The following is a 25,465-nucleotide window of genomic DNA, read 5'->3' as shown; positions in this document are numbered from 1 at the left end:
AGTGGGAATACTGGGGGATGATTGTTTGGATCCTTGTAGGATTCATTTAAGAGTACATTACAAATATATTGTTTTGTGCAAATTATTTGCTTCAATATGATATCATATTCAAATAACGTGCAGTTAACTGTTAACGATCGCCCCGTCACTGCACAGGCATGCTAACCTGGAAACATTCAACATAATTCTTAAATAAGTCCCACAAGATTGGGACAATCATCCCCAAGCATTCCCACTGATTCCCACTGATCAGTAACTAGCCATCCCCTTTAAAGAGAGCACATGGTACAAACTACTAGACCATTGTCCTGGGTACACTTGACCCTTCCCATACTCATGGAGTCTCTGGTCACTCCTTGACCCATATTCTGACCTCAGGTTTAGCTGCACACTTCATCAACTCTAGACATGGTGTCAACCTAAACTTGACCTCAATATTGACAACAGACTAAGCATGGTCTCAAGGAATTCCAGCTTCTGAAAGTCAGAGCTATAAACAGTGTGAGTGAGTTTAGACTTAAGTTTACTCTAATATGATTTGATGAATATTCTGGCATTGCATAACACTTGAGCATATCCATTTATATAAAATAATAGCACTGTATAGTTTGTTTTTTTTTAAACAAAACTTTATCATAGAAAACAGATTTTTCATCTACCAATTTAGGATAAACACAAATTATAAAAGCTCCTGAAGATTCAAGCAAGTCTCAAGAATCCTCAGGACTGGGGGAGACAGACAATAAAGAAAAACAAGGTAAACTGCAAATTTTCCATAAAGAAACAATGCATCATGTCCATTTCACATGTGCATATAAAGCCACCTGTTCTTTGGAGATTCAGCCACAAGCTAATACAAATAACACTGAGTGTGTGGATGACAAGACATAATGCAGATCACATACCAAATCAATACATGTGACCTCATCAACTTTAATTTTAAGTTCTGATTTACCCCATAAAACTATGACACATAATGAATTATAACATATCAATATATTTAAAAAAAATCCAAAATCCCATAATCAGAAAGGGGAGCACAATGTGGAGGTGGGTTCAGATAACACTGGTTTGCAATATTCCACTCAAAATTCTCATTTCCATTTTTGAAGTACAATTGTATAGCAATATGGATCTAGTAAATCTATTACTAAAACATCAACTCTCAGCATTCCATTCTACCGATAGCCAAAATGGGCACCAGTAATGGACGTGACCTACTTCCAAGGAAGGGCAGACTGCACCATAGCACACAAACATATCAATTTCCCACAACGGAAATTCAATCTACTTAGCTCACACGTCCAATCTTGAATAAATGGACAACGCAGGTATGTCATCGCCAATACATTTACCTTTATGGAGGCAACCACGTAGTGGTGCTAAGTTCCACTGAATTGTTGGCAGTAACTTTTATTTCATGACCATTATTAAACAGAAGGAGAATAATAAAGAAGCATGCTGTGTTCTAACACTACAGTTTATTTATGTGTGCCCTATCAATCTAATTTTACATTGTATAAACACCAGTTGTCAGTCTTGCTAGTGAAAGTGTGTTTTTTTTTACATGGGATAGAATGAATTTTGTTGAAAAGGTACTGATAGCATGGTAATGGGCAATCTCACTGGCCTGAAGTCACTTGCATTGGCAAGGTTATGAATATTTATGAATAACAATACTTTAACTTATCAATAAATAAACAAATGAATACACAAGAAAGAAAATACAAGCTTTATAAAGACCCTGTACAATACATAAGTTTGCATAATTCATGCTAATTTGAGGGCATGGTAAGTTCTTTACAGTTCTACACAAATGCCATGTAAAAGTTCCTCTGTGAATATTTGCCTTTAAGACAGTAAAATTTCGTCTTTAATGAATTGTCAGATGTTTTCCAGAACATGGTAGCCTGATAACAGGAAGAAACAAAATACCAATCAAGTCACGACATTTCCATGGACTGTAATAAAGTCACTGACTTTATCCTCGGGACTTTTCAATTATCACCTCCCAAATATCAGCCTCTGATACTTAAACACATGATTTATGAATACTTCAAAATGACATGTTTACAATATGACTTTAGTAGCAAAATTGAGGATTCTAGCAATAAATATGACACCAACATAAGTCTTATAGGTTGAGTATTGAACCCCCCCCCCCAAAGGATTATTAATGGCCCCGTGAAAATATGTTTTTGACTTTAAATGTCATATGAATGTATTAAATACAAAACTAAAATTTTGAAGTGATAGTTGTCTGAGGACTTTGATTAACTCTTTATGTGCCAGGTTTGCACCCCCGACTTATACGACGGCATGCCAAGTTCACATATTTTGCTCAGATGCACAAACCCACCCAAACAGTTGATAAATGGCCATATACCACAGTACAATGAAAGTTCCACTCGTGGTTCCATTCCTCTCACACATACAATTGCATCTTACATTGTGTGGTGATTGAATATCAGGTAGTGTTTCCTATAATTCAATTTTTGAGTAAATTTTAAGTTTCTGTCACTTTCTGTGTTAAAAAGTCATGCCTGATCAATAACGTAGCTACTGTTCATTTGAAAGAAAAATAATCACGGAATTGTCTTAAAATTTACATCAAAACAACGCTTGAAATCTTATCTAGAAATTTGCTCATTGCATGTCCAGCAAAACAAAAATCTATAAAATGTTACATGGAGATGAAAAACAGATTGTTTTCCGAACACATGACTGCATAGCAGTCTCAGAATAATGTGGCACACAGGGGGTATACACCGTGGCACATAAAGAGTTTAGTAACATGTTTAAATCCAGAAGGATCATCAAACCAGAGTGTAGTCAACACCCTATAGAGACAGGAAGAAATCAAAGTGTCAGAGTAAAAAAAAAAAGGAAAAAATAAAGTTGAGAGCCTCAGTGCCATTTTCCTTGGGGATGATGACTCTTGTTACTACACAATGTAGCTTTCAACAGAAGATCATACAAAGCTCCCACAAGATTTTAGGTAGACTTAAGTGAGAAGCATTCTTCTCAGTATATGACATTTTCTCATATAGAATCCTTCAACATGACAATATTGAATATTAGGTATATTGTAAGATAAATACATGTTGTAGGCATTAAAATCAAATATTTGTGTCCTCATAGATGTTTTAAATATATTTCATCATAGATATTGTTGTGGGAAACACAGAAGGGTGTTAATAATTTACAGAGCTATACTGTGAGTTTTTTTTTTTTTTTGTATAGTCACCTCAATAGATTTTATATGTTCAGCTCTGATTTAAGTCCGCTTCAAGGGCACTTGGGATTCAACTCATCATCGTTAGTGAAGTAAAGACTCCAGCAAGGTCATAGAAGCTTCATTCATCTAAAGCTGTGATATCTAAATAGCAATACATCAGCTGGAAAGATAGAGTCTCTTAAGAATTGCACAATGGAGAAGAATATAGTACTCTTTTATATATTACCTCTTTAGATTAAGTGCATTATGCTTCAAATTGTTATTCACCCTGATAAATGTCTAAGAAAGACAACTTAATAGAAAGACAAGTGGCAAATAAAATAAGAAATGTATGCTGTTGAAATGAACTCTAACTTTTCCTCATTACTTCTTGAAATAAATATTCTTAAGCCCTTGGGCATAACGAAAACTGGATCAACAAAGTAACAATTGTGAACAGACTTTAGGCAGTTTGATAGAGTTCCTAAATATTTATAATGAAGAACATTTCCTGTGAATGATGTAGGAATGGTTACTAACAACTGATCAATTAATGCCATCTTACATTGTGTCACTGGATCCATATAAAGCCTTAAACTAACTCTTTTTGGTCTTCCTAGTGAAGTACTGTCTCTTTTGTTTGCAAAACATACCAACTTCCATAGCACAATTATACCACCACATTTTTATGTATAGATACTCAACATCACTTTTCTACCAGTAACAATGGCATTACAATAAACAAACTTCTTACAACTAACATTCACAGCAATAGATGCAAGTCACAAATATGTGCATTGTTGCAGCAATCTTTCCACTGTGTAAAATGATGGAATCTTTTTTATCTATCCCATTATTGATATTGCAAAGACTCTAATAATGCTGTAGGTATTGCTGTTGTAGAATGCATAATGTTTTCAAAGTAGAGAGATGCACAGGTTTCAGTACATGTATTACAGTCAGTGACTCTAGCGTGGATCGCTCCACTAAGTTCAGACTTAGATATTGCTTGTCATAAGACCAAGCCAAACACACTGACAAAAATGTTTTCAGCTACACGGTCTAGCCTCTGAGATGGTCAAATAGTACTATCAATAACTGGAATGCTTGTATATTTACATAGTGGCTGAACAATGCAATGCATACATTAACATAATCCTACTTTGGGGAACAGGTGAGAATGTACAGGTCCTGACAAAATGCAACACACGATGTCTTACAAGGTAAAAATCACAGAAATGTTACAAGACCACCCCAACTTACATATTCAACGCTTACATAAAATATTTTGACCTATTAACACACCCTAGTAGAATCTGGCTGTGTGTGGTATTGTTCATCATTTCATTCTTCTAATACCAGTCAGCTTACAATGCTAACTAGTTTCTCCTTTAACCCTAACTGCACGGGGGGGGGGGGGCCTCGGAGGCCCCCCCCTCGACATTTCGCACGATTACTCTGCAACACGCAATGCTCTTGCCGCGATGCTCCATGACTTTTTTCTTTTGAGTTTCCCGCACATTTTGACACCAAATTTGTGACGCCTGGGGGTACGGTTCTGAAGTTACGTGACTTTTTGTACATGCACGTGAGGCCAAAAATGGCTAAAAAATGTGATTTTGTGTACAAAGTCAATGCAAATTGAGTTTTTTCACATGGTTCATATAAATATGCTTATTTTTACTCTCAATGGCTAAAATTAGTTTGTTTTAGGAGTATTATGCTTCAAAAAGTGTCTGTGACAAATTTTGTTACAAAAAACAAAAAAACAAAAGGTCGAAAAAACAAAGAAATACATAAGAAATTCATGAAACAATAAAATAAATAAGAAATTAATTTTGATACCGAATTTTTTTTCAAGTACATTTGCTAAGAATGCCTCAAAGAATAATTATACCAACAATGAGCACTTTTGGAGCTTTATTTACTGATTTAGATGAAAGATTCTGATTTCTCACATAAATTATCATAATTAATCAAAATAAAATAAAAGAAGACTATTTTCTAAAATCTAAAAATATGATCTTGTAGATTACATCGCACACTACCATTGTGCAAAGTTCCGCGGCGATCGCGCGATCCACGGCCGAGATCTTGGGGGGGGGCCCTTGAGGCCCCCCCCCCAGTCTTTCGAGCTACCAAAATAGCCCAGTCTTATTAGGGTTAATACCCAAGGAAATTAACCATCCTACTTCTTACAATCTCAAAACTTACGATTTTCACAGGCAAAACATTTGTTATATTGATGTGAGCATGAGCTGTTCACACATGCAAATTAACCCAACTGATACAAATCTATAACAAACTTGGTACATTGCATGGTAGAGGTATTCATTCGTATTTATCAGGAAAGATAGTTTCCATAAGTCATTGACTGTAGCACTGGCATAACATAATTCCTTTGAATACTTCTTCATGCCAGCCATCTATGACATTATTAACTCATTAGTTTTTTTTTTTAATATATTCTTCCAAATGCGTCACGAGATCTTAAAGTATGTAACAGCTGTTCTGAAATATATATTTTTGATCAGAAAAAAGAAAAAAAAAACAAATCTCAAAAGACTCAGTATCATTAAAATTGGTCAGTATTCAAATAAACCTTTACCAGTTGAACACTAAATGTGAATACATAATCAACATCACCTTGATATAACACCCAACTTAGAACCTGTAAAGCCTATATTTAGGCTTTAATATACTCAATAAAGTAGTACAGTATCATAATCATACCAGACATGATGATATGGACTTCAGATTGGATGATGGGATGAAAATTCCATGTTTAGGAAGTTCTACGATGATTGAGAATTCGAATTCGCAGAGGACTAGGATGAGAGAATAAAACAAATAGAAAATAATCAGTGTACTCCATGTCATCCAGCAGAGTATACAAGTGGTTCTGCATTTAAATACTGTATACTTTGCAGCGGAAACTACAAGAATCAATACCACTGCTGAAAATCAAAGTTTCAAATCATTACCGATTCATTGAGAAAATGGTAAGTTTTAAAAAATACATAACTACTTTGTACCTGTGCATTTGCCGTCATATTTTGCTTCCAAAGTTTTTCATCTTCTCCTCAAAACTGACAAAATTTACTCAGACTTGACTTCTTTCCTTCGAAATAGAGATTTTTTTTCTTTTTTTTTTTAAAGTGAAAACATGAATTAAGATATCTATCCTACATGTAGATTGAACAGTGTTAAAGCATGAAACCTGTGACAAAAATCAAATGTATATCCACTTAAATGAAAGAAAGAAATCAACAAGAAGTTTTGAATTTACAACAGGGGCAAGCAAGATTTCATAGAAAAAAACAACAAAAGACTTGGCAAGAGGCTACACAATCACTTACTCTGCATCTGTACCTTCTTTTTATATGGCCCTGCTGGTTTTATCCAAAGGAATTAATTTCCCAGTATATGGCACTCATCTTGTATTATTTCTAATGAAGACCATTCAGACTGTATCGTTACATGGGAAGGGGGTTGGGAGGGGAGGGGAAGGGTTGATGTTATTTGGGCTCATCTCATATTAGTTTTGACACAAACAGAGTGGGCATTAACTCTGTAATGATGTAACAAAGATGTGGGGCATTTTCAGTGATCAGTTGTTTTCCCCTCTTTGTATATGGATACAGATAGAATGATACAGACTTTGTTATATTGTTACAAGGATTATTTTCCCCACAGCAGACACACTTCAAGCTGAGGATATTAGTAAGATGATACACATGCTATAGACACTTCAAGTCTTGCTTTCTATCAATTATTGAGGAATAAAGAGCTGATACAACATGTAGTATTGAAGTCTGAAAGTAAATACGAGACATCCATCGTTCTATCAGTACATAACTGTGATATAGGTCTTAAAGCCACCCGTCAGTGTTTGAATTAGTAGATTATATAATTTTTAAAGCTAAATTTAAATTCAATATATATATATATATATATATATATATATATATATATATAATATACATGCAATATATATATGATATGTATATAATATACATGCAATATATATATAATATATATATGTATATATATATATATATATATATATATATATATATAGTAACAGCACTATATGTAAATGCATTAAGTGTTTTATTTGGACAGTTGTGTTATGCAGGCAAAGAAAAGATAATAATTCCAAAAAATTGGCAGTCTTATATGAGTTTTCTGGTTCAAATATGAGGGTTTTTTTTTTTTGCATGAGTTGTGTAACAAAAGCTGTCCATGCCAATGTTTGCGCTACTTGCTCACTTTATCTGTCTCTCTAAGAATTATATGTGTATTACATGATACATACATTGCATACATTGTACAAACTCGTTCAAGCTTACAGCATGTTTATATGAAAATAGCAGAATATACCTGCAGTGAATAGCATGTGTATAGTGACTGTTATTTTGCTGTTATTTTTGCATACACATATTTTCGCGAATGAGGTAACTGACGTCTTTGCGAAATATTGTTTTTGCAGATTGACACCGAGGATATTGCAAGTGTACTATTACCCCAGCGCATGGCAACATTTTTGCCCATTAATAAATTTGCGGACCAACAGTGATTTGCAAAGTTCACGAAAATAACAGCTTACACAGAATATAAGATAGCACAAGATTTCAGAGGAACTTTACAAAATGCGTCTTTTTCACATCAAGATTGTTATCGTGACCAGGAAATCAGAACAGATAAGCCAAAGACAAGACTGACAAATAGTAGAATTCTTTGTCAAAATGCATCTGAATGATCTTTGCCTTGGCAGATTGGCTCTTTCCTTTATATTCTGAACATGCTGTAAAATGATGTTCAAGTAGATCAAGATGCCAAATGGCTTAATACTGCATGCATAAAAAAATGAAAATCTCTGACCAAATCTTATAATACTGTACCATTAGCGGAATGGCTTATACATACTATTCACATGAAACAAAACAAAATAATTGTATTGTAAATTTTGTCACTAAAAGATTTGATCGTTTCAGAGCATTTACCATGTTATTTCATCAGATCCTTTCTTTTCCAAGCTTCGCTTTGTCAGTTGAGAACGAGAATGGCGTTAAGTTGTCTCAAACACTATGAGTTTAGTAGCAACTTAACGCCCTTCTAATTCTCATCCGACCATCTTCTACATATTATATATAATATCAGAGACATTCATAAGACAATGCAGCTCATATTACAAGCTGGAAACATTGTTGAACACCACTTTTATGTGGCATTTTACAATGTGCAGTCTTTTGATTGCGTATGTTTCTCATGATCAAACCTGAAACTGTAAGTGTGTGCAAAATTCAGAGTGGCTGTAAGTAGTAACATCAGCTTCAGGTAGAAAGCTCTTAAACAACTGCACAGTGCTGCAAGGAAGCGGGGGAGTGTTACATATGCGATGTTCTAGTTGAAGGCAAGAATGTGTTAGAAGAGAGAGGTTTCACTTTTCAAACTTATCAGGTAGGTGTAATATTCAAAGGTATACCGAGTCACCTTTCTTACCACAGAGTTTAGGCTGACACCGATGAGCCTCCAGCCTGTGAGAAAAAATTTTTCTTTCATGTTTTCTTATCAAAGTTAACACTTGCTAGCGCAGGTCAATATTGATAACCAGGGTAACCTAGGACAGTAATATATGCTCTCTCTTGTATCGCATTACCATCCTTCATCATTAATATATTATGTAAATTTTCAAATTCACTTCAATAAGAAATGCATCATTCATTTTCTGTAAAGGACACAATTTGGTTTGGAACACGCACACAAACATAAAGACAACAAATGCCTGCCAAGTTTAGTGACAAATTTGACCATGTGTTTGCAAGCAGATGAAATTGTGAAAATTTGGGCCCCAAAATGGACCCTTTCCCTCCCACCTCAGGGTCGGTCCTAAGAGAGGCAACCCTGGATCTGCCATGAACAAATTTGAAGCTACAGTCACCAATACACTCACTCATTGCACTAACTTAGCTCTATCACTTCCAACTCTAGAGAAGAAGATTTTTGAAAATTGATTAAAGGCAATCCCATTGGGTCCCTCTGGGGCCCCTAGAGGGGATATAGTCCCAACTGAACAAATTGAGATCCTACCCCCTAGGGATGTAATCTTCAAAATATCAGTCTACATGTGTACCAATTTTGGTGCTCTTAGACAAAATTGAACAAATTGTCTGAAAATATTTCACTATGTCACTGTACTATTGTGACAACTTTTTCTTGAAAACTGATCAGAATCCTCGCAAATACCAACAACAATGTACACACTCTTCCTGGTGGCAATAAACTGTAAAAGTTAATAACAGATGTTGGTGAGTCAGGCAATGTACTGTCAATGCTTCAACAACTCCAAATAAAATAAATGTTGCATTGCGAACGACGCAAACACAGTGATGAGAAGCTTATAAAAGAATCAAAAACTGAAATCTTCATAATATATATATATATATATATATATATATATATATATATATATATACATACAGGGGAAACTCGGTATAACGAACACTGCTATAACGAGATATCGGTTATAACGAGGAAATTTTCTCGGTCCCAAATTTCCTTCCACACAAGTCTATGTAAAATGCTACTCTTATAGCGAGATCGGCTATAACGAAATAACTGCTATAACGAGATAAATTTTGTGACTTCCAAACAAAGAAAAACATAGTAAATCAAACCTGCTATAGCGAGGTAAAGCAAAATGCCTTCGGTAAAGCTTTACTTCGCCTGTGCTATAATCTTCCGAGATTGTAAAGCTTGATGCGCCAAAAACTGTCTTGTACACACATAATCATTTTCTTCAGTGCACTCCAGCTAGCACTGCATGTTGTACGTGTGAAGTGTGTGTGTGCAAGCACACTGATACATGCAGAAAATGAGGTGGGACGGCCATATGTATACATGACATCATCATGACGTTTAGCAGGTGTGAGGCAATCGGATGCTGTGATTGGCCTTCTACTTAGGGAATTCCCCGTCTTCACACACACGCAGTCATAATGTACATACAGAATGTGTCACATACACACACAGCATTGTGCAGACCATATTCAAGCTTTCCACACAACACACACCCATACGATAACCACATACCAATCCACAGACGATCTTGATACAATCGCAAGCTATATAAATTTACAAATTCAAACATCTACAATTAATAAGAAACATATTCTTGATATTGGATTTCCTTGGCGAAAAACATCTTCTTACCCATAAAGGTGAGTAATTCCCTCACACACAATATCAAGTTATCAGTATTGATTGAAATATGATGGGTAGTCCCACATGTGCAAATTAATGTCTTTATTTTATGCCTTCTTTTATGCCTACTGATATAACGAGATATCGGCTATAACGAGGAAAATGACTCGGTCCCGACCATCTCGTTATATCGAGTTTCCACTGTATATATATATATATTGTGTGTGTGTGTGTGTGTGTGTGTGTGTGTGTGTGCATGTGTGTGTGTGTGTGCATATGAGCAAGAAATAGTAAATGGAGTAATTTGCTCAATTCATCTTGAATCTGGTCAGACAGGAATGAAGAATTTACCTGCATGGCACGTCCTTTGGTCTCAATAGGAAGAAGCAGGCAGGCAACGGCAGCCACTAAACACACAGCACCATACACACCCACTGTTAGGTTCTTGGAGATGGGCAACAATACCTTTTGCAAGAAAGAATAACAAAGACATCATAAATCTGAACAGCTAAAATGTGCTGTGGTTTTCAAGTAATTTTCATCCTTTCAACAAACTGAATACAGTTAGCGTCTCTCATGAAGCACGAATGTTACCTATTTGAAACACGAGACAGAAGGATACACTATCAAATCTCTTCAATTCATCTCAGGAAAAAATCATTGATTCCCAAATCAAACCATGTAACATACTTTCCTTTCTACATACAATTCAAAGTGAATACAACCCAATTGATTAATGGGCAGTTTACCAGCAATGTTAATACCGGGTACATTTTTATCTGCAACACAATGGTTCAATACACATTTATGTTACTATTCAATGGCTCATTGCACATGTTATATTGAACACTGTGTAGTGGCATTTTTGCTTTTTGGGACAGGCCACCGTCTAAACAAATGGGGGTTCTCGGCTAGCCCAGAGTGTGACTGCAGCCATCCTGACCAAACCCTACGTAACATCGTGGAAGACTGCCACCTGTGGAAGTTCCCAGGCTGGTTTGAAGAATTTGCTCAAGCAAGTGATGCAGCCCTGAACTGGACCCACAGCTTAGATATCAACTTATGAGTCTATAACCCCTCACTCGCCACGTTGTTTGTTTGTTTGTATGTTTGTATTCATTTCCGGATGTTATAAAAAACACATACAAAATATATAAAATATCAAAATAATGTACATCAAAGTAGTACAGAGGATTGCATCATACGAGAGAAGACTATCAAAGTCTTGTCTGGCAAATTCACTGGTAATACTAGAGAACAAAATCAGCTAAACTACAGATTATTAATCTATTTGGATACCTACCTGGGCTACAAATGGTGTAATGATGGCACCAATGCGAGCTGCAGCACTACAGCTCCCAAGACCTACTGCCCTCATGGCTGTGGGATATACCTAGGGGAGTAAACAAGTATCAGATAAGCAACACATTTTTGTGTCTTGTGTGAAAATATGTAACATAATTTTATCAATCAGTCTTTTTTTTTTTTTACTTATATTGTTTTGCCTTACAGCCTATTATTGTTGATTTTTTTTGGTCATTTTTCGTTTTACCTTCCTTATTAATGACATATGTATAAATTTCACTTATTATACTTTGTAATGTCAATATATGCACCAATCTCCAGTTAAAATATATATACAATGCATATATATATATATATATATATATATATATATTTACATGTTTTTTTGGAGATGGAAAATAAATGAATGAATGTGTGAATGAGTGAAGGAATGATTTTCCCACCATGCATAGGAAAAAAAATGTACTTTGGTTGTGAGTTTTCAACTTAAAACATGCATGCCTTGCTTTGTAGTGATGATGTTGTCTAACATTTAAGTTAAAAATAGACAATAAGCCAGTTCGTAATTAGCTCATGTACACCTTGGTACAAATGACCTTTCTTTTTTCTCAGTTGGTTAGGCACTTAACTCGTTTTCAAAGCGGTGTAATGCATAAGCTTGCCCGACATAACAATTTATGGAATTTGTGTTCAAACAAAGTATGAACTTGAGTTTAGACCAGGTGACCAGAATAGTCCGTCAGTTGACACTTTAGCAGGTGTCTAATTCATTGTTTCGTATCGAATGCAATAACAACCTTTTCTTTTGATATTGCCAAATATCAGGCTTGCTGTCAGGTGGATGTGCTGGCAAGCACTATTTAGATAAGGATCACATGAATAGTCATCACATCACACATGCTTATCTGAGTAAATTAATAAACCAAAATGTCTGTTGGTACAAATGACCTTTTTCTGCTCATGCGCAAAGTGGAATTACGAACTGGCTTATTCACACTCCTCATAAAAAATCTTTTGCACTTCTCTCAATGTGTTACTAATGGAAATTTAGAAAGTTGTAAAAAAGATATGAGAAGATATCGGGATCTGGATCTGTACAGTGCAGATTCCTGTGAATAATGTGTGTCTCTTTCTCAACGTCTGAAAACCAAAATGAGACAAAGTTAATGAGGCATACCTCTGGAGTGTAGACATAGGTTGCCTGGAAACCGCCTGAAATGAACGCCCGAGCCACAAAGAGGAAAATAGTCAGCACAGTTCTAGAGGAGGAAAGATAAATCATCACAACTTGTAAAGAAGCATGGAAACAACAATAACTGTACAATCAGCAACCTAACACACACTCTAATTTTCATGTACTTACACTGTACATGTAACCATCTTTCATGATATCAACATCTGAACTCAATTAACGATTCGATAATGAAACGAAACATACTGCTTTGGCAACTGGCATGCTCCCGTTGCAAATAATCACTATCTGGTATTGAATATACAAATCTTCATGAAAATACTTTTGAGTACTGAAACTTGATCATTTTCTCTTAACCTTGGACCACATGAGCTACATCCTTTTCTACAAAATTATTGTGCAGTATAATGTATGTATTGTATGTACCTTGTTAATCAATGGTATACATTGAGTCATTTCTAATGTACATTAAGCTGTATTGAAATATTACAATTTCAGCGGTAAGTAGTGTGATTCTAGCATTCTGACCTGACCTTTGACCTCATGACCCAAAACTTCTCAAGAGAATCATTGCCAAGCAGTACATGTACGTGCACTATTAAAGTTTCATGACGATACCTTGAGCTATTTCCGGGATATGGAGAAAAACATAAAAAATTAGCCTTTTCACTTGACTTTTGACCTTTGACCCCAATGGCCTAGAACTTTCTCTAGAAAATCATCACTTGGTCATAAATACACAATCTTCATAAAGATACCATCAGACATGGTAGAGATATGGGGGGAGGTAAAAATTTTAGATTTGACCTTGACCTTTGACCTTGAGTGAGTGTGTGTGTGTGTGTGTGTGTGCCAACAGTTGATAAGTGCAGCTTTGTTCACTCACACATATATACAATGTATGTAAAGCTTCATTTGTTTTAAGTAAGGCTGTTAACAAAATTGATTATGAACTGACAGAAAAGACGAACCGACAGACCGACAGACAACCCAAAAGTGTAATGCCTTCGGCAACACTTCATGGCAGAGGCATAAAAAGAGTCAGCAATAAACATGTATGAAAATGTACAACATAATCAAAATATGTACACAGAATTTACTCCTATCAGGAAAAGTTCTGAGTGACCATTGAACCAAAGTTATTCTGGATCTGTGAGATCATCACAACAGCAGTAAAAAGAAAGACTTACTCCAAATGTGATTATAAAAGCTAAATCTCATTCACCAATGCTGAAAAAAAAAAAATATGCTCATGAAATTTCTGTCAGGTATGGATATAATCTACTTCAAAATGTGAACGATTGCGATGCAATCCATTTGATATTTCTAGCTTCACATCATACTGTCGAGAAGTAAAATTCTACTCTCATTTCCTTACCTTGTTGTGCAGAGAAAGAGAAGGAATGCAAAGATGGAGAAACAGGCGAACTCGATGGCCATGGTCTTTTTTCTTCCCAAGACCTCAATGAATATGAATGTGATGATAAGACCTGAGTAAAAAGAAAGAGATTCATCATTACCTAGTGTGAAAGGTCACACATTCGACATGGTCTCTGAAAAGGTTAACTTTTGTTTGTTTGAAATAGAGTACTGAAGTGAGATGTCCTAGCCATCCATTGCCATGGAAACAACCTCAAACAACCTGAACATCTGTGAAGAAAACAGTTGCTTGTCATACTTTAAACCTGGTTCCAACCCACTCACTGCCCGAAGCCATTTGTAAGGGTATCGGGTGGAACCTTCACTAAGTTAAACAAAAGACTGTGATATCATCACTTCAGTGCTCTATTGGTCTTTTTATTTTGTTTTGTTTGTTTGTTGTTGTTGTTGTTGTTGTTGTTGTTGTTGTTGTTGTTGTTGTTGTTGTTGTTGTTGTTGTTGTGTGTTTTGGTGTGTTTTGTTTTGTTTTTGTGTTTTTTGCTTCCACACATGCCTCTCAATGATTATGCGTCAGAGTGGGATGTATGCAGGAGGCTGCCTGTGGACGTAATACTTGTCACGGAAGAATTTGTTGGGATGTGGAGACCCCACCATGACAGGTGGGCAGGAAGGCTTCAGGCTGTTGGGTTTCTTTTTTTTTATGCTTTGCTTGGTAAAGGAATGCTCACTGGAAACACACCCTCACATGGACAGTGATCACTGTCATAGTTTTGTGACAATTACAACAAGACTAATAATACTAATAATGATGATGACAAAATAATTACAAGATGAAGAGGAATTGATTGTACAGCATGAACCACAGTCACAGTTAATTGTCTTTCTGATAGAGATGAAGGCACAAATAAGAAAAGTAGAATCAAACATATATTTGCAAGATGCAGATTCAACCAACAATGATATACTTTCTGAGGGATGAAAGTGTTCTTGAATTGCTTGGCTACTAGGATACCACAGGAGAGTAGATGTATAGTGTGTCTCTCACTACCAAGTATACTCCACTTTGGGAGATCATGCTGGTCTTACTGAAAGAAATGGAATAAAACCTCATTCAGTGTACACTGAATGCACTTTGTTGTATTATTCATTATGATCCTCACCTGGGAATTCAGCCATTGTAGTCCACAGCAGTGAGACGTAATCACCTTTGGTCAAAGTCTTGCATTCATCAAAGCAGCTAAAGTCATCTCCTGCATTACTCTTGCCACTGTTACCTGTAAGCAGGACCCATACAGTGATCAGTCTATTCAAATCATCCCTTGGAATCTCCCGTGTCTTACTTCACACTTTATAGCATTCAATTGTCATACATATTAAACTAATAATAATAAATTCAGCATTTGTAATGCAACATATATCTCAGTGACCTATTCAGAGGTGCAGAGGAACGTATAGACCGATTCGGGTTCGTTGAGGGCAGCAGACAATTTGTGGCACTGGGCGCAGCCATGAGCTCATTTGGAGGTGTCTTAGCCGACCCCCCCTCCTCTTCCCCACCCCCGGGCAACATGTTTATCGCGCACTTGTAACAAAGGTTTGCGCACTTGTAACAAAGGTTCGCGCACTAAGCAAGCATTCGCGCACTCAGTACGAGACGCCTATTGGCTAAAACGACCATGCATCAGTTTTTCATTCCGCGTGCGGAATGGAGTGGGGGAGAGAGGAGGGAGGGTCGGCTAAGACGCCGCGTTAATGGCGTTGCCCATGCCAAAAATACACATAGCGCGTCACAGAATCGGTCTATAGAGTGGATAACAATCAGTTCTACATATTAAAGTGGAAAGGAAAAGGGAGGGATAGAAATGATATAAACAAGCTAACAAATCCTATACCAAAACAAGTATGATAACACAGAGCTGTAAATCTGCCCAAGAACTTTGATGTGAGAATGAGTCAAATGATGAAAAATTGCTTGGACTACTTTTAATGATGACAATGATAATAATCCAGAGAAAAGAAAGACATGCTTATCACTAGCACCACATAAAATAGTCATGAGTGACAAACCTGAGCAAGAATCCCCGTAGGCAAAGAGCTCAGTGCTGAGTAGAACCAAACCATAGTAAGAGAAAGCATTGGCAAACCTGTTGAGAGAAATGAAAATTGATTAATTACAAAACCATTCCTTTTGGAAAAATGCTAACACATTTCATTGTAGAAATGTTCTGAATTTCTTTATAACATTCCGGTAAAGCAAACTCTCATACAATTGTACCTTGGTAATTGTCTGGCAACAGACCCAACATTATCCTATGATTGAATTTTAATAGCCTGGTATTATTTGTATTCAGAGGTTTATTTAATGTAATATCATATCATTACATATAGGATAGGTCAAATGACTTATCAAAATCTGCAATGTTGAGCTACGAGTGGTTCTAAAATGCATTTTTTAATAACGTACAATGATCATACATGCCATACCTAATATTTCCCCTTGTAAAAAAGCAACTGTGACATGGAAGCATAATAAATTCCTTCTCCTATTTGGCAGTAATGTACTATAGTGGACTCCCATTATAGCGAAGTCCTCGGGACCGGCAGTTTTCTTTCTTTGTTTCTAAATTTCGTTATAAATGAACAAATAAATAATAAAAAAACATAGAGCCGATAGTGCTGCGGCCTGTTTTACTTCATTGTAACCAGAATTTTGTTATAACCGTGTTTGTTATAACAGGAGTGCACTGTACAAGGATCACTCCAAATTGGTGAACTCACCAAATAAAGAGCAGGAGTGCCGTTGTGATTCCTAATTCTCTGGAACTAAACAGGTCTTGATAGGAACCACGTTTCTGGGAACATAACACAGAAAAAGAGAGTCAACCATGAGCATGTCTACATGTCATTCAATCTTCTCTGTGTATCATGTCTTTCAAATAATGCTTCAAGCTTCCCACTGATCTATACCGTTATTACAAAAGATTCTTTGCACTAGAAAATGACAACTTGTACGATTTGCTAACTTTTACATCTGTGAGTATAATAAATTATACAAAAATATCCTGATGAGGAATCCACACTGCCAATATCCTATCAGTGGTTAGGACTGTGATCAGGCAAATTCTGTGTGCATACAAACATGTATAATCATGTAATGTAACTTCAAATTCAAAGAGTGTAGTGGCCCAAATGGGCAATCCTAGAAAAATGTTAGTACCAAGCTCTCACATATAATGTTACAGAGAGAGAGAGAAAGAGGATATAAAGATTACCATAGATAGGGAGTGTACTTATGTACATGCATGTATCTAGATTACATAATGTCTTTTTGTCTTCATCCAGACTGCAGTAGTCCCATCCATACTCACCTGTGTATCCTCACACTTCAGCTTGCCCAGTGGCATGGGTTTGTTGTTACTTAGAGCAACACTCTTCAGGATTTCATGAGCTTTAGCCTGGTTGCCACAGGCAACCTGATACCGAGCACTCTCTGGCAACCACTGTAAGACAAACGTAACATCATCCATCTCAAGCTGTTTTACATCTTCTCACCCATACACAGGTTTGATAGCGAAAATGCAAGAGATATGTTATATTCATAGTGAATAACCTTCGGATTAAAGCCTTCGTATAACACCCATCAGAAAAAAGAAGGAAATAAAATCAAATCAAGGCCATGCTCTGTTTATATGGCATTCATGTTGTGAAACGAAAAGGTTCTCATATGATATGTACAATTGTAAGTTGGTACTGTGAATGCCTGAAACCTGTATGAATATCAACTTTTTGATTAAGAAGAGATATAAACAGGTCTCATCACTGAAATATAATCACAATAAAAGTTGCTCATCCAAGTACCCATATCCGTACATGCAGTCGAAAGTGTTTAAGAGTTTGCAACAACTTTTACTATCTGCTGACATTAACCTTGTCCATACACTCTAAAATGTTTGAAATCTGCATTATCAACTATTCAGAGTGAAATCTATACATATATTTTTTTTGGACACAGCTTTTCTTGATAAGATCTACACAAGGGTTGAAGTGATGATGATGATGATGATGATGATAATGAAATAGCATTTATATAGCCCCATTCATTTGTAGAAACATTTAAAGGTACCCGGCTCCCACAATGCTAGGGTTACAACTAAGTACAACTTACAAGTATGTAGACTAAGCAGGTCAAGTGAGCAATGTGTTACTAGATCCCCTGGGTTAAAAAAAAAAAAAATGTGGTTTGAATTCATCAATCCACCAGGCCATGTGTGACCATGGAGTGTATTCTTACCTTACACATGAGAATGAAGATCAACATAGGAATGGCGGAGAAGATGAGAAGGTACTGCCATCCTAGGGTTGGCACGACAACCAAAGCAAGACACACCTCCAGGATGGTACCAAGAGCCCAAAATATCTTCATAAATTGAGAACATGATGGACATTATGAACATGGTTCAAGAAATGAACAAACAATCTTGAAAAAGCTTGATAAAATCAGACTACAAAATTAAAAGACAAAAAGACTACATACGTAGGTATGGTGTCCTCTCAAATATGTGAAGGAATGAAGAAAAACTGCCCTCCAGATATTTGTAGAGATATGTGTTTGTACATTCTGATAAAGAATATTAAGCAACAGTGACACATTTCTGAGAGAAATACCAATGCTTTCCTGCCTGACTGTGAATTAAAAGAAACACACACATACACACACACGTGTGTGTGAGTATGTGTGCCCCTGGTTGCAAATACTTACAAGTACAACAGAATCAACACATTGATCTATATTTATCGTAATAAAAAAAAAATGGTATCAGATTCTACAATTCCGTTCTGAAACTAAATGTTCATTCACTCCTCTCTTTACAATCGTTTATCCTTATCAGTAATCTTCACAAATAGATATTTAAAACTGCATAAGAGGCAAAAATGTTGTGCTGAAAACAATGAAAATGTTTCACTTCATTCAATATTTCTGAGACTGTCCAATTCATTGCCCTACTCAACTATTGTTTCTTTTTCTATCAATTATCCGATTGCAACCAGGATTCTAATTATCCCACATTATACATACATGTATTTGAAAGAAGACATACATGTCATGTTTATCAATGATATTGCTTGCATTACAGAACAACTAGCATGTCTCATGCAGCTAGCATTTTGAATGTCATCATAAAACGACTAGCAGGTCTTGTGTAGCTAGCATTTTGAATGTCTGTAGGTAGGTAGGGTGTGAAAATCCTCACCTCAATACACGTCACACACAGGCCTCTGACCTTTGACGGCAGGAATTCTGAATACAAGGTGACACTGTGATGTGGGAAATCAATAGAAAATCCACAAATAACTGAACTTTTCTCAGATTCACATCAGAGGTGTCAGGTCATTGTAGAAAGACAGCAAAAACGTAATCACACGATAAACAGGACAAAATCAGATTGAAATTAACACCAGATCAATAATATTAACAATTAGCAAGACTAGCATACAGTATGTACACTGCACTAGAGCAGATGTAAGACAGGACAGATGTACATCATTCGCTGTATGTGAAAGAATATAAAAAGAAAATTTGTTTTGGCACTTTCGATAGCGGTATGAAGTTTAAATGCAGCGCTGACAAGGAAATACACAACTAAGATAACCAGGAGGATACAAATGTACATATATTAAAAAACAATGTATTTGTTTTATATATTTCATAGACATTCTGTGCATCCTTTGCTATAAAAATGGTTGCACAGACTGAAGCCCTTTCAATAATTTACCCATGCTTGGTTTGCATATCTTTTATAGCATATAATTCAACAATTGTACATCATAAAAACTTTCAAAAGTCATTTCAATTCTTATGTATTATATTGTTTTTGGAATTTCCCATGTATTTCTTTGTTTTTCAACTTTTGTTTTTTTCTCTCGTTTTTATTGGAAATTGTCACTGACCACTTTTCTACCATAATTAGCATAAAATTAATCAATGAAAGTGATTAATTGTAAAAATAATCAGGTTTTTATGACTTTCATGACATAGCACTGTTTTCCATAGGAAATGTACATAAAATCCACAAAATTGTGCCTGTTTTGGGGCAACATGCCATTACAAAAATGGGTGTGGCTTCATAAGAGTATGCACAAACATTGCAAATTTGGTCTCTAAAGTTGCGTGAGACTTGAATAAAGAAAGTCAATAAGCCTCGCGACGAGGCCTTCTCGAGTTACAGAATTATAGCACAAAACATAGCGGGGCAGATTCGGATTCCGCCCCCCCTCCCTCTTTTAGGGTTACGCCATCATATGACTGCAATGAATGTACCATCCAGTCACATGGAACTAATCTCTAAGTCTCTAGAAAACTACCAATAATCCTTGAATAGAATCACTGCAGCATGAAATCACAAGCTAGCCAATCACAAGATGCCTTAGGCAACCTACATACTTAACAAGCTGACATGAATACTAAATTTAAAGAGAACCTACTTCTTTTTAATAATAATAGCTTCCTTACTCATGTAACTTACAGAGCCAAATCTACTCTGCATAATGCTCAAGGCACAGTCAACAATGAATGAATCAAGTTACATACAGGATTGACACAATTAATTACAGAGTAAAAAACTGCATTTTACAGTGATTTTTGAAGGAGTCAGATGATTTACATGTCTATATGTCTTCACAAAGGCTGTTCCATAGGCACATGCACAGGCTCATTTCACTCAATTCTAGAATGAGAAGGCCACAAGAATTTGATAAGCATAATTTTTGGGCAGGTATACATGTATATCAGGCCTTACTAAAGAAATTTTACACTGAGGAGCTGAACCTTGAATGCAGCGGAAACCAAGCAATGAAACTCTAAAACTAATCCAATGCAGAGATTGCAAAATTAGGATAATAGAGACCCTGTGTCTTTGAGTAGTCAAAGTAGCAATGTGAGCTTCTGCATTCTATAGCTTCTGTTATTTATAAACCGAGTATGGGGAGATGAAACAAAAGTGTGCAACCAAAATTGAGCCAGGCGATCCAGTGTGGAATATCTCTTCGGTACCACATGGAGACAGATGTTTGTGGATTTAAGCACTATGTTGCAGAATTGGCACCTGACTAACTATTACAATTTGAGCAGACATAGACAGGTCGCAGTAAAAAAATTTGCTCGGCTTGTGACATGTTCGAGAAATATTAATAGTGTGCCACAAGAAAGAAACTTATTTGTACAGTTAGAATTTGCTAAGCTGAGCCTTGGAGTAAATATGATATATTCAGAGTCTGCACAAGTCAAGCTTCACAGGTAAGGAGAGCAGAATCAGCATGCAATTCATATGATTTAAAAGAAAGCAAAAATTTATTATCATCTGAACAGATATGATATTGAATATGATGACATTTTAAACAAAATGTTTCAAACCAATGAAACAAATGAAGATCCCCATATACTCATGAAACATCCCATGGGACTAATTAATTCCACAAACATAAGATGAAGACAAGAAAAGAGGAGAAAACTTACGCCTGAGGGACTCCTCCTACTCCAATGCCAACCATCCCTCGCATCATGAGGATCCAACCATATGTCGGCGAAAAACTGCTCACAATCCCAAAGTAAAAAATCCAACAGCCAGAAATTATGAGACCCTGTAAAAAAAAAAAAGAAGCATAGTCACAGAGTTAGTAAGTCATTTTGTTCTACAGTAAAAGAGAAGAAAAATCTTCTCGCACAATAATCAAGTCACATCCACTCAAGAAGCAAACCTGACAGTGATAATATCATTATTTTCCTTTTGAATTAAGACTACAGTAACATTTCAATTCATTTTTGGATTTTGGTACACATAATAATGTATGCAAATCATTGGAAAGTTTGCATGGTTACTTTCGGTACGCGGGGAGATGCACTCACCGTTCGTCTGCCAAACTTATCACAGATCATACCCCACACAGTGGAGCTGAGGAACATTCCAATAAAGACGACAGTAGTGATGAGAGCCTCCTCCCAGGATGACAGGTGCCACTCACATCTCAGGATGGGTGAGAGAATGGACAGAATCATCATCTCCATTGCATCAGCCATCTGATGGATCCAAGAAAGATGACATTTCAAGCACTCAAAGTAACCACTGCATCAGATTTTTAACTTCACACTCTTTTTGTTGATTGGCAGAGTGCATATTAAGGATGAGTAGCAAAATATGTAAATATTATTTATCCAGAACATGACAAAACAAACAATGAATACAGTTTATCATTATAAGGTGTGTCATACTCACCCAGCAAAATCCTGTGAGTCCAGATATCTTTAACTGGAACCATCCAAATCCTATTGCCTCAACTGCTTGTTCCACAGAGAATTCATCTGGGGTGACAAGGTGGAAATCAAATGTCATTTAAGAAAGCAGTATGGTGTATCTATTCTAAACTTCTTCTGGATCAAAGGATTAATTCTAAGGGTGCGTTCGAGCGCTCACCTAAAGCGAACTGTACCGTAACGTACCCGCGCCAGAGGAGCGTTCGAACGCTCCTAAAGTGTACCGTACCGTACTGTACCGAGCCAAAAGTGGACCACTTCCCGATGTGCTCCAAAAGCGTACCAAAGCGTAGCAAAAGTTCGTTGTAAAGCATGCACGTATCAAGCGCATACGTCACAATGCAAAAACATCATTCCCTTTGTTCGGGACAGCTGTAAGTAGTTCAAGCGAGAGGTGAATGACATTCTTGCTGTAAACAAGCGTGACCTTTTCTAAAAATAACTCGTGAGGTACGCTTTCTCCACAGAGCGCTCGAACGCACCAAAATTGGCATGGTACGGTACGGTACGCTTTAGTTCAGTTCGCTTTGGTTCGCTTTAGAGCGCTAGAACGCACCCTTTGATGATATCATAGCATACAATATTCACATGTAGAGAAGATTAGAATAGCTAGTAAGATCAAAACAGCAGCAATAGAGCATTAAAGAGACACAACCTTTCTCCTTCAAGTATTGAAAATCCCTCCAGGCTGAACACTTTCTGTGCCAGGGACTTTGGTTTCCTATGCCATTTGGCACACATAGCACACAAAGGCTTTAATCATGTCACATCCACTTCTCCCAAGCATTGGGTTTAACCCTATTTGAACTGGGGGGGGGGGGGGGGGCATTTTGCGCCACGATTCCGCAACGCGCAAAGATTTTGCCGCGTCGTTTCATGACTTTGTTCATTGAAGTCTCCCGCATATTTTGAGACCAAATTTGGGACGTCCGGGTACACCGTTCTGAAGTTACGTAATGTTTCGCATATGCAGATCAACCCGAAAACAGCTCAAATTTATGATATCGTGTGCAAATTGTGTTTTTTGGTTAAATTGATATAAATCAGATTATTTCAACTTTTAACCATTGAAATTAATAAATTCTAGTGTAGATAAGCTTGAAAAAGTGCCTGCGACAAGTTTTGGCAAAAAAAAACAATAGAAAACAAAAGGTCGAAAAACAATGAAATACATAAGAAATTTACAAAACAATACAAAACAAAAGAAATTGATTTTGATTGTGCTATTTTTTTACAAGAAAATTGTTTGATGTGTCTTGAGGAGCTCTGACACTAAAATTTAGCAATCCTTCAGTCTTTTTAATGGAGTTATAGGTGAAAATATGATTTCATGCATAAAGTTGCATAATTCATTTATCAAAAATAGAAAGCCAATATTTTTCTATTGTATGACCATATAATCGTGTAATTGACATCCGGCTCTATCTTTAGGCAAAATTTTGTGGCGATCGTGCAATCGGAGGCCGAGATCTGAAAGTGGGGGGGGGTCCCCCCCCCCCAGTAAAAAACTTGGTCTCAAATAGCCCAGTTAAAATAGGGTTAAATGTGTTAAGTACTGAAGCAGTCAAACCATCATATTTACTGTCTGAATAAGTCTAGTATTTACAATTATATTTGTGATCTCAAAATCTAACGATGTACTGTTTGATATGCATTCTTTGTAAACACAATTGCAAGACTCGATCAATACATGACAGTATCCTTGAAATATAGTGAACAGTTTTAAGACACTTGAAATGGTTCTTTAGTGGTTGTAGATAACTAATGATTTTTTTTTTCTAATAACTACACTCACAATATAATGAGAATTTGCTTTTTTATCTTGATGAAATCTCTATTCCTGTTACACGTAACCATAAAAACAGAAAAGCGATATCTCCACTAGTAAACCCAATATCAATTAAAGCAATGTAAGGAGAGGAAACGGCAGGATGGAGAGAAGAGCCTTCTGCTGATGACCTCACCTTCACATTCCCCTCTCGCTGAAGCTTCAGCCTGCTCATCAAAGGATCCAAATCCTTTACGGAGTGGACTGTCTCCCCCCAGTGCCCCAAGCCCTGCACCCCATCCAAGGTCCACCTCGTCCATGCTCCCTCCACCAGCACTGGCCCTTGATGGGGAATCATTCTCACCCCCACTACTGGCAGGCTGACCACCTCCACGACGAAATTTGACCATACTGCAATGTGGCTGTTGAAAGTCTGATCTAAAGTGAAATACGAGAAGAACAAGATAGAGCTGGATGAAGCATTTCACTGTTGCTTTACTCAGCAAGCCATACTGACAGATTTCTATTTAAGGAAAAAAAAAAGATACTGCTTCACCATTCCTTCAGGGGCATAATGTTTTGTTAGCCTGGATTAATGCGCCTGAACAAATTAAGAACTAATATTAGACACTACAAACAATTATATTGTTGAATAAGTAAAAAAAAAAACAATCAAGAAAAGATAATTTTTCATTTCTGAAGGTTTTTACAGAAGCTTCAGACAAAGTATGTTGTAGGGCTTTTCCTTCTGGAAGCAGACTGGTATGCAGTTGTTTCGTAATTGTAGTGTTACGATGTATTTTTCTCAAATCACAAATGTGTTGGAAGAAGTAAGTTTTATCATTAGCTCACAGTATGCAACTGATCAATGCAACAGATTTTTTTTTTCAGTATGCACATTTGAATGGCTGTGAATAAAGGATAAAATTATGCAATCTTTGAAAGATAGTGACCACAATCTTCATGCAACTAAATTTGTGGATGGGACAATAATATCAAAATTGCAAGGTCATACTACCACATATTTTGAATAGATTACTGAATCTCTATTTTGTCTCAGTAGAAGCACTGATATTAACAACTTTTATG

At 36.4% G+C, this 25,465-nt stretch overlaps 1 protein-coding gene across 1 annotated transcript; it reads right to left on the bottom strand.

Moving 5' to 3' along the window:
* Positions 1–720: 720 nt before the first annotated feature.
* On the bottom strand, positions 721–24,806 carry LOC139736408 (synaptic vesicle 2-related protein-like). Its single transcript, XM_071647160.1, has 15 exons — positions 24,573–24,806; positions 22,571–22,656; positions 22,204–22,374; positions 21,814–21,938; positions 19,553–19,616; positions 18,592–18,717; positions 17,669–17,800; positions 17,079–17,152; positions 16,368–16,444; positions 15,461–15,574; positions 14,299–14,410; positions 12,906–12,987; positions 11,727–11,816; positions 10,775–10,888; positions 721–726 (listed from the first exon to the last, which is right to left on the bottom strand). Exons 1-15 carry the CDS (start codon positions 24,784–24,786, stop codon positions 721–723), a joined length of 1,587 nt encoding a protein of 528 aa, XP_071503261.1. The 5' UTR covers positions 24,787–24,806.
* Positions 24,807–25,465: the final 659 nt, after the last annotated feature.

Source organism: Diadema antillarum, unplaced genomic scaffold (genome assembly GCF_040938485.1).
Source record: "Diadema antillarum isolate AM-2024a unplaced genomic scaffold, OU_Dant_1.0 seq00000644_RagTag, whole genome shotgun sequence".
NCBI lineage: Eukaryota > Metazoa > Echinodermata > Echinoidea > Diadematoida > Diadematidae > Diadema > Diadema antillarum.
This window is presented reverse-complemented; position numbering and strand designations above follow the sequence as displayed.

Bases quoted from the DNA above. Each gene is read 5' to 3' on its own strand.
- LOC139736408 (XM_071647160.1), bottom strand. From the start codon at position 24,786: ATGGTCAAATTTCGTCGTGGAGGTGGTCAGCCTGCCAGTAGTGGGGGT. The intron at 15,575-16,367 runs GTTTGTCACTCA...TCCTGCTTACAG, and splicing joins CTACGGGGATTCTTGCTCAG to GTAACAGTGGCAAGAGTAAT. The intron at 10,889-11,726 runs GTAGGTATCCAA...TTCTTGCAAAAG, and splicing joins TTACACCATTTGTAGCCCAG to GTATTGTTGCCCATCTCCAA.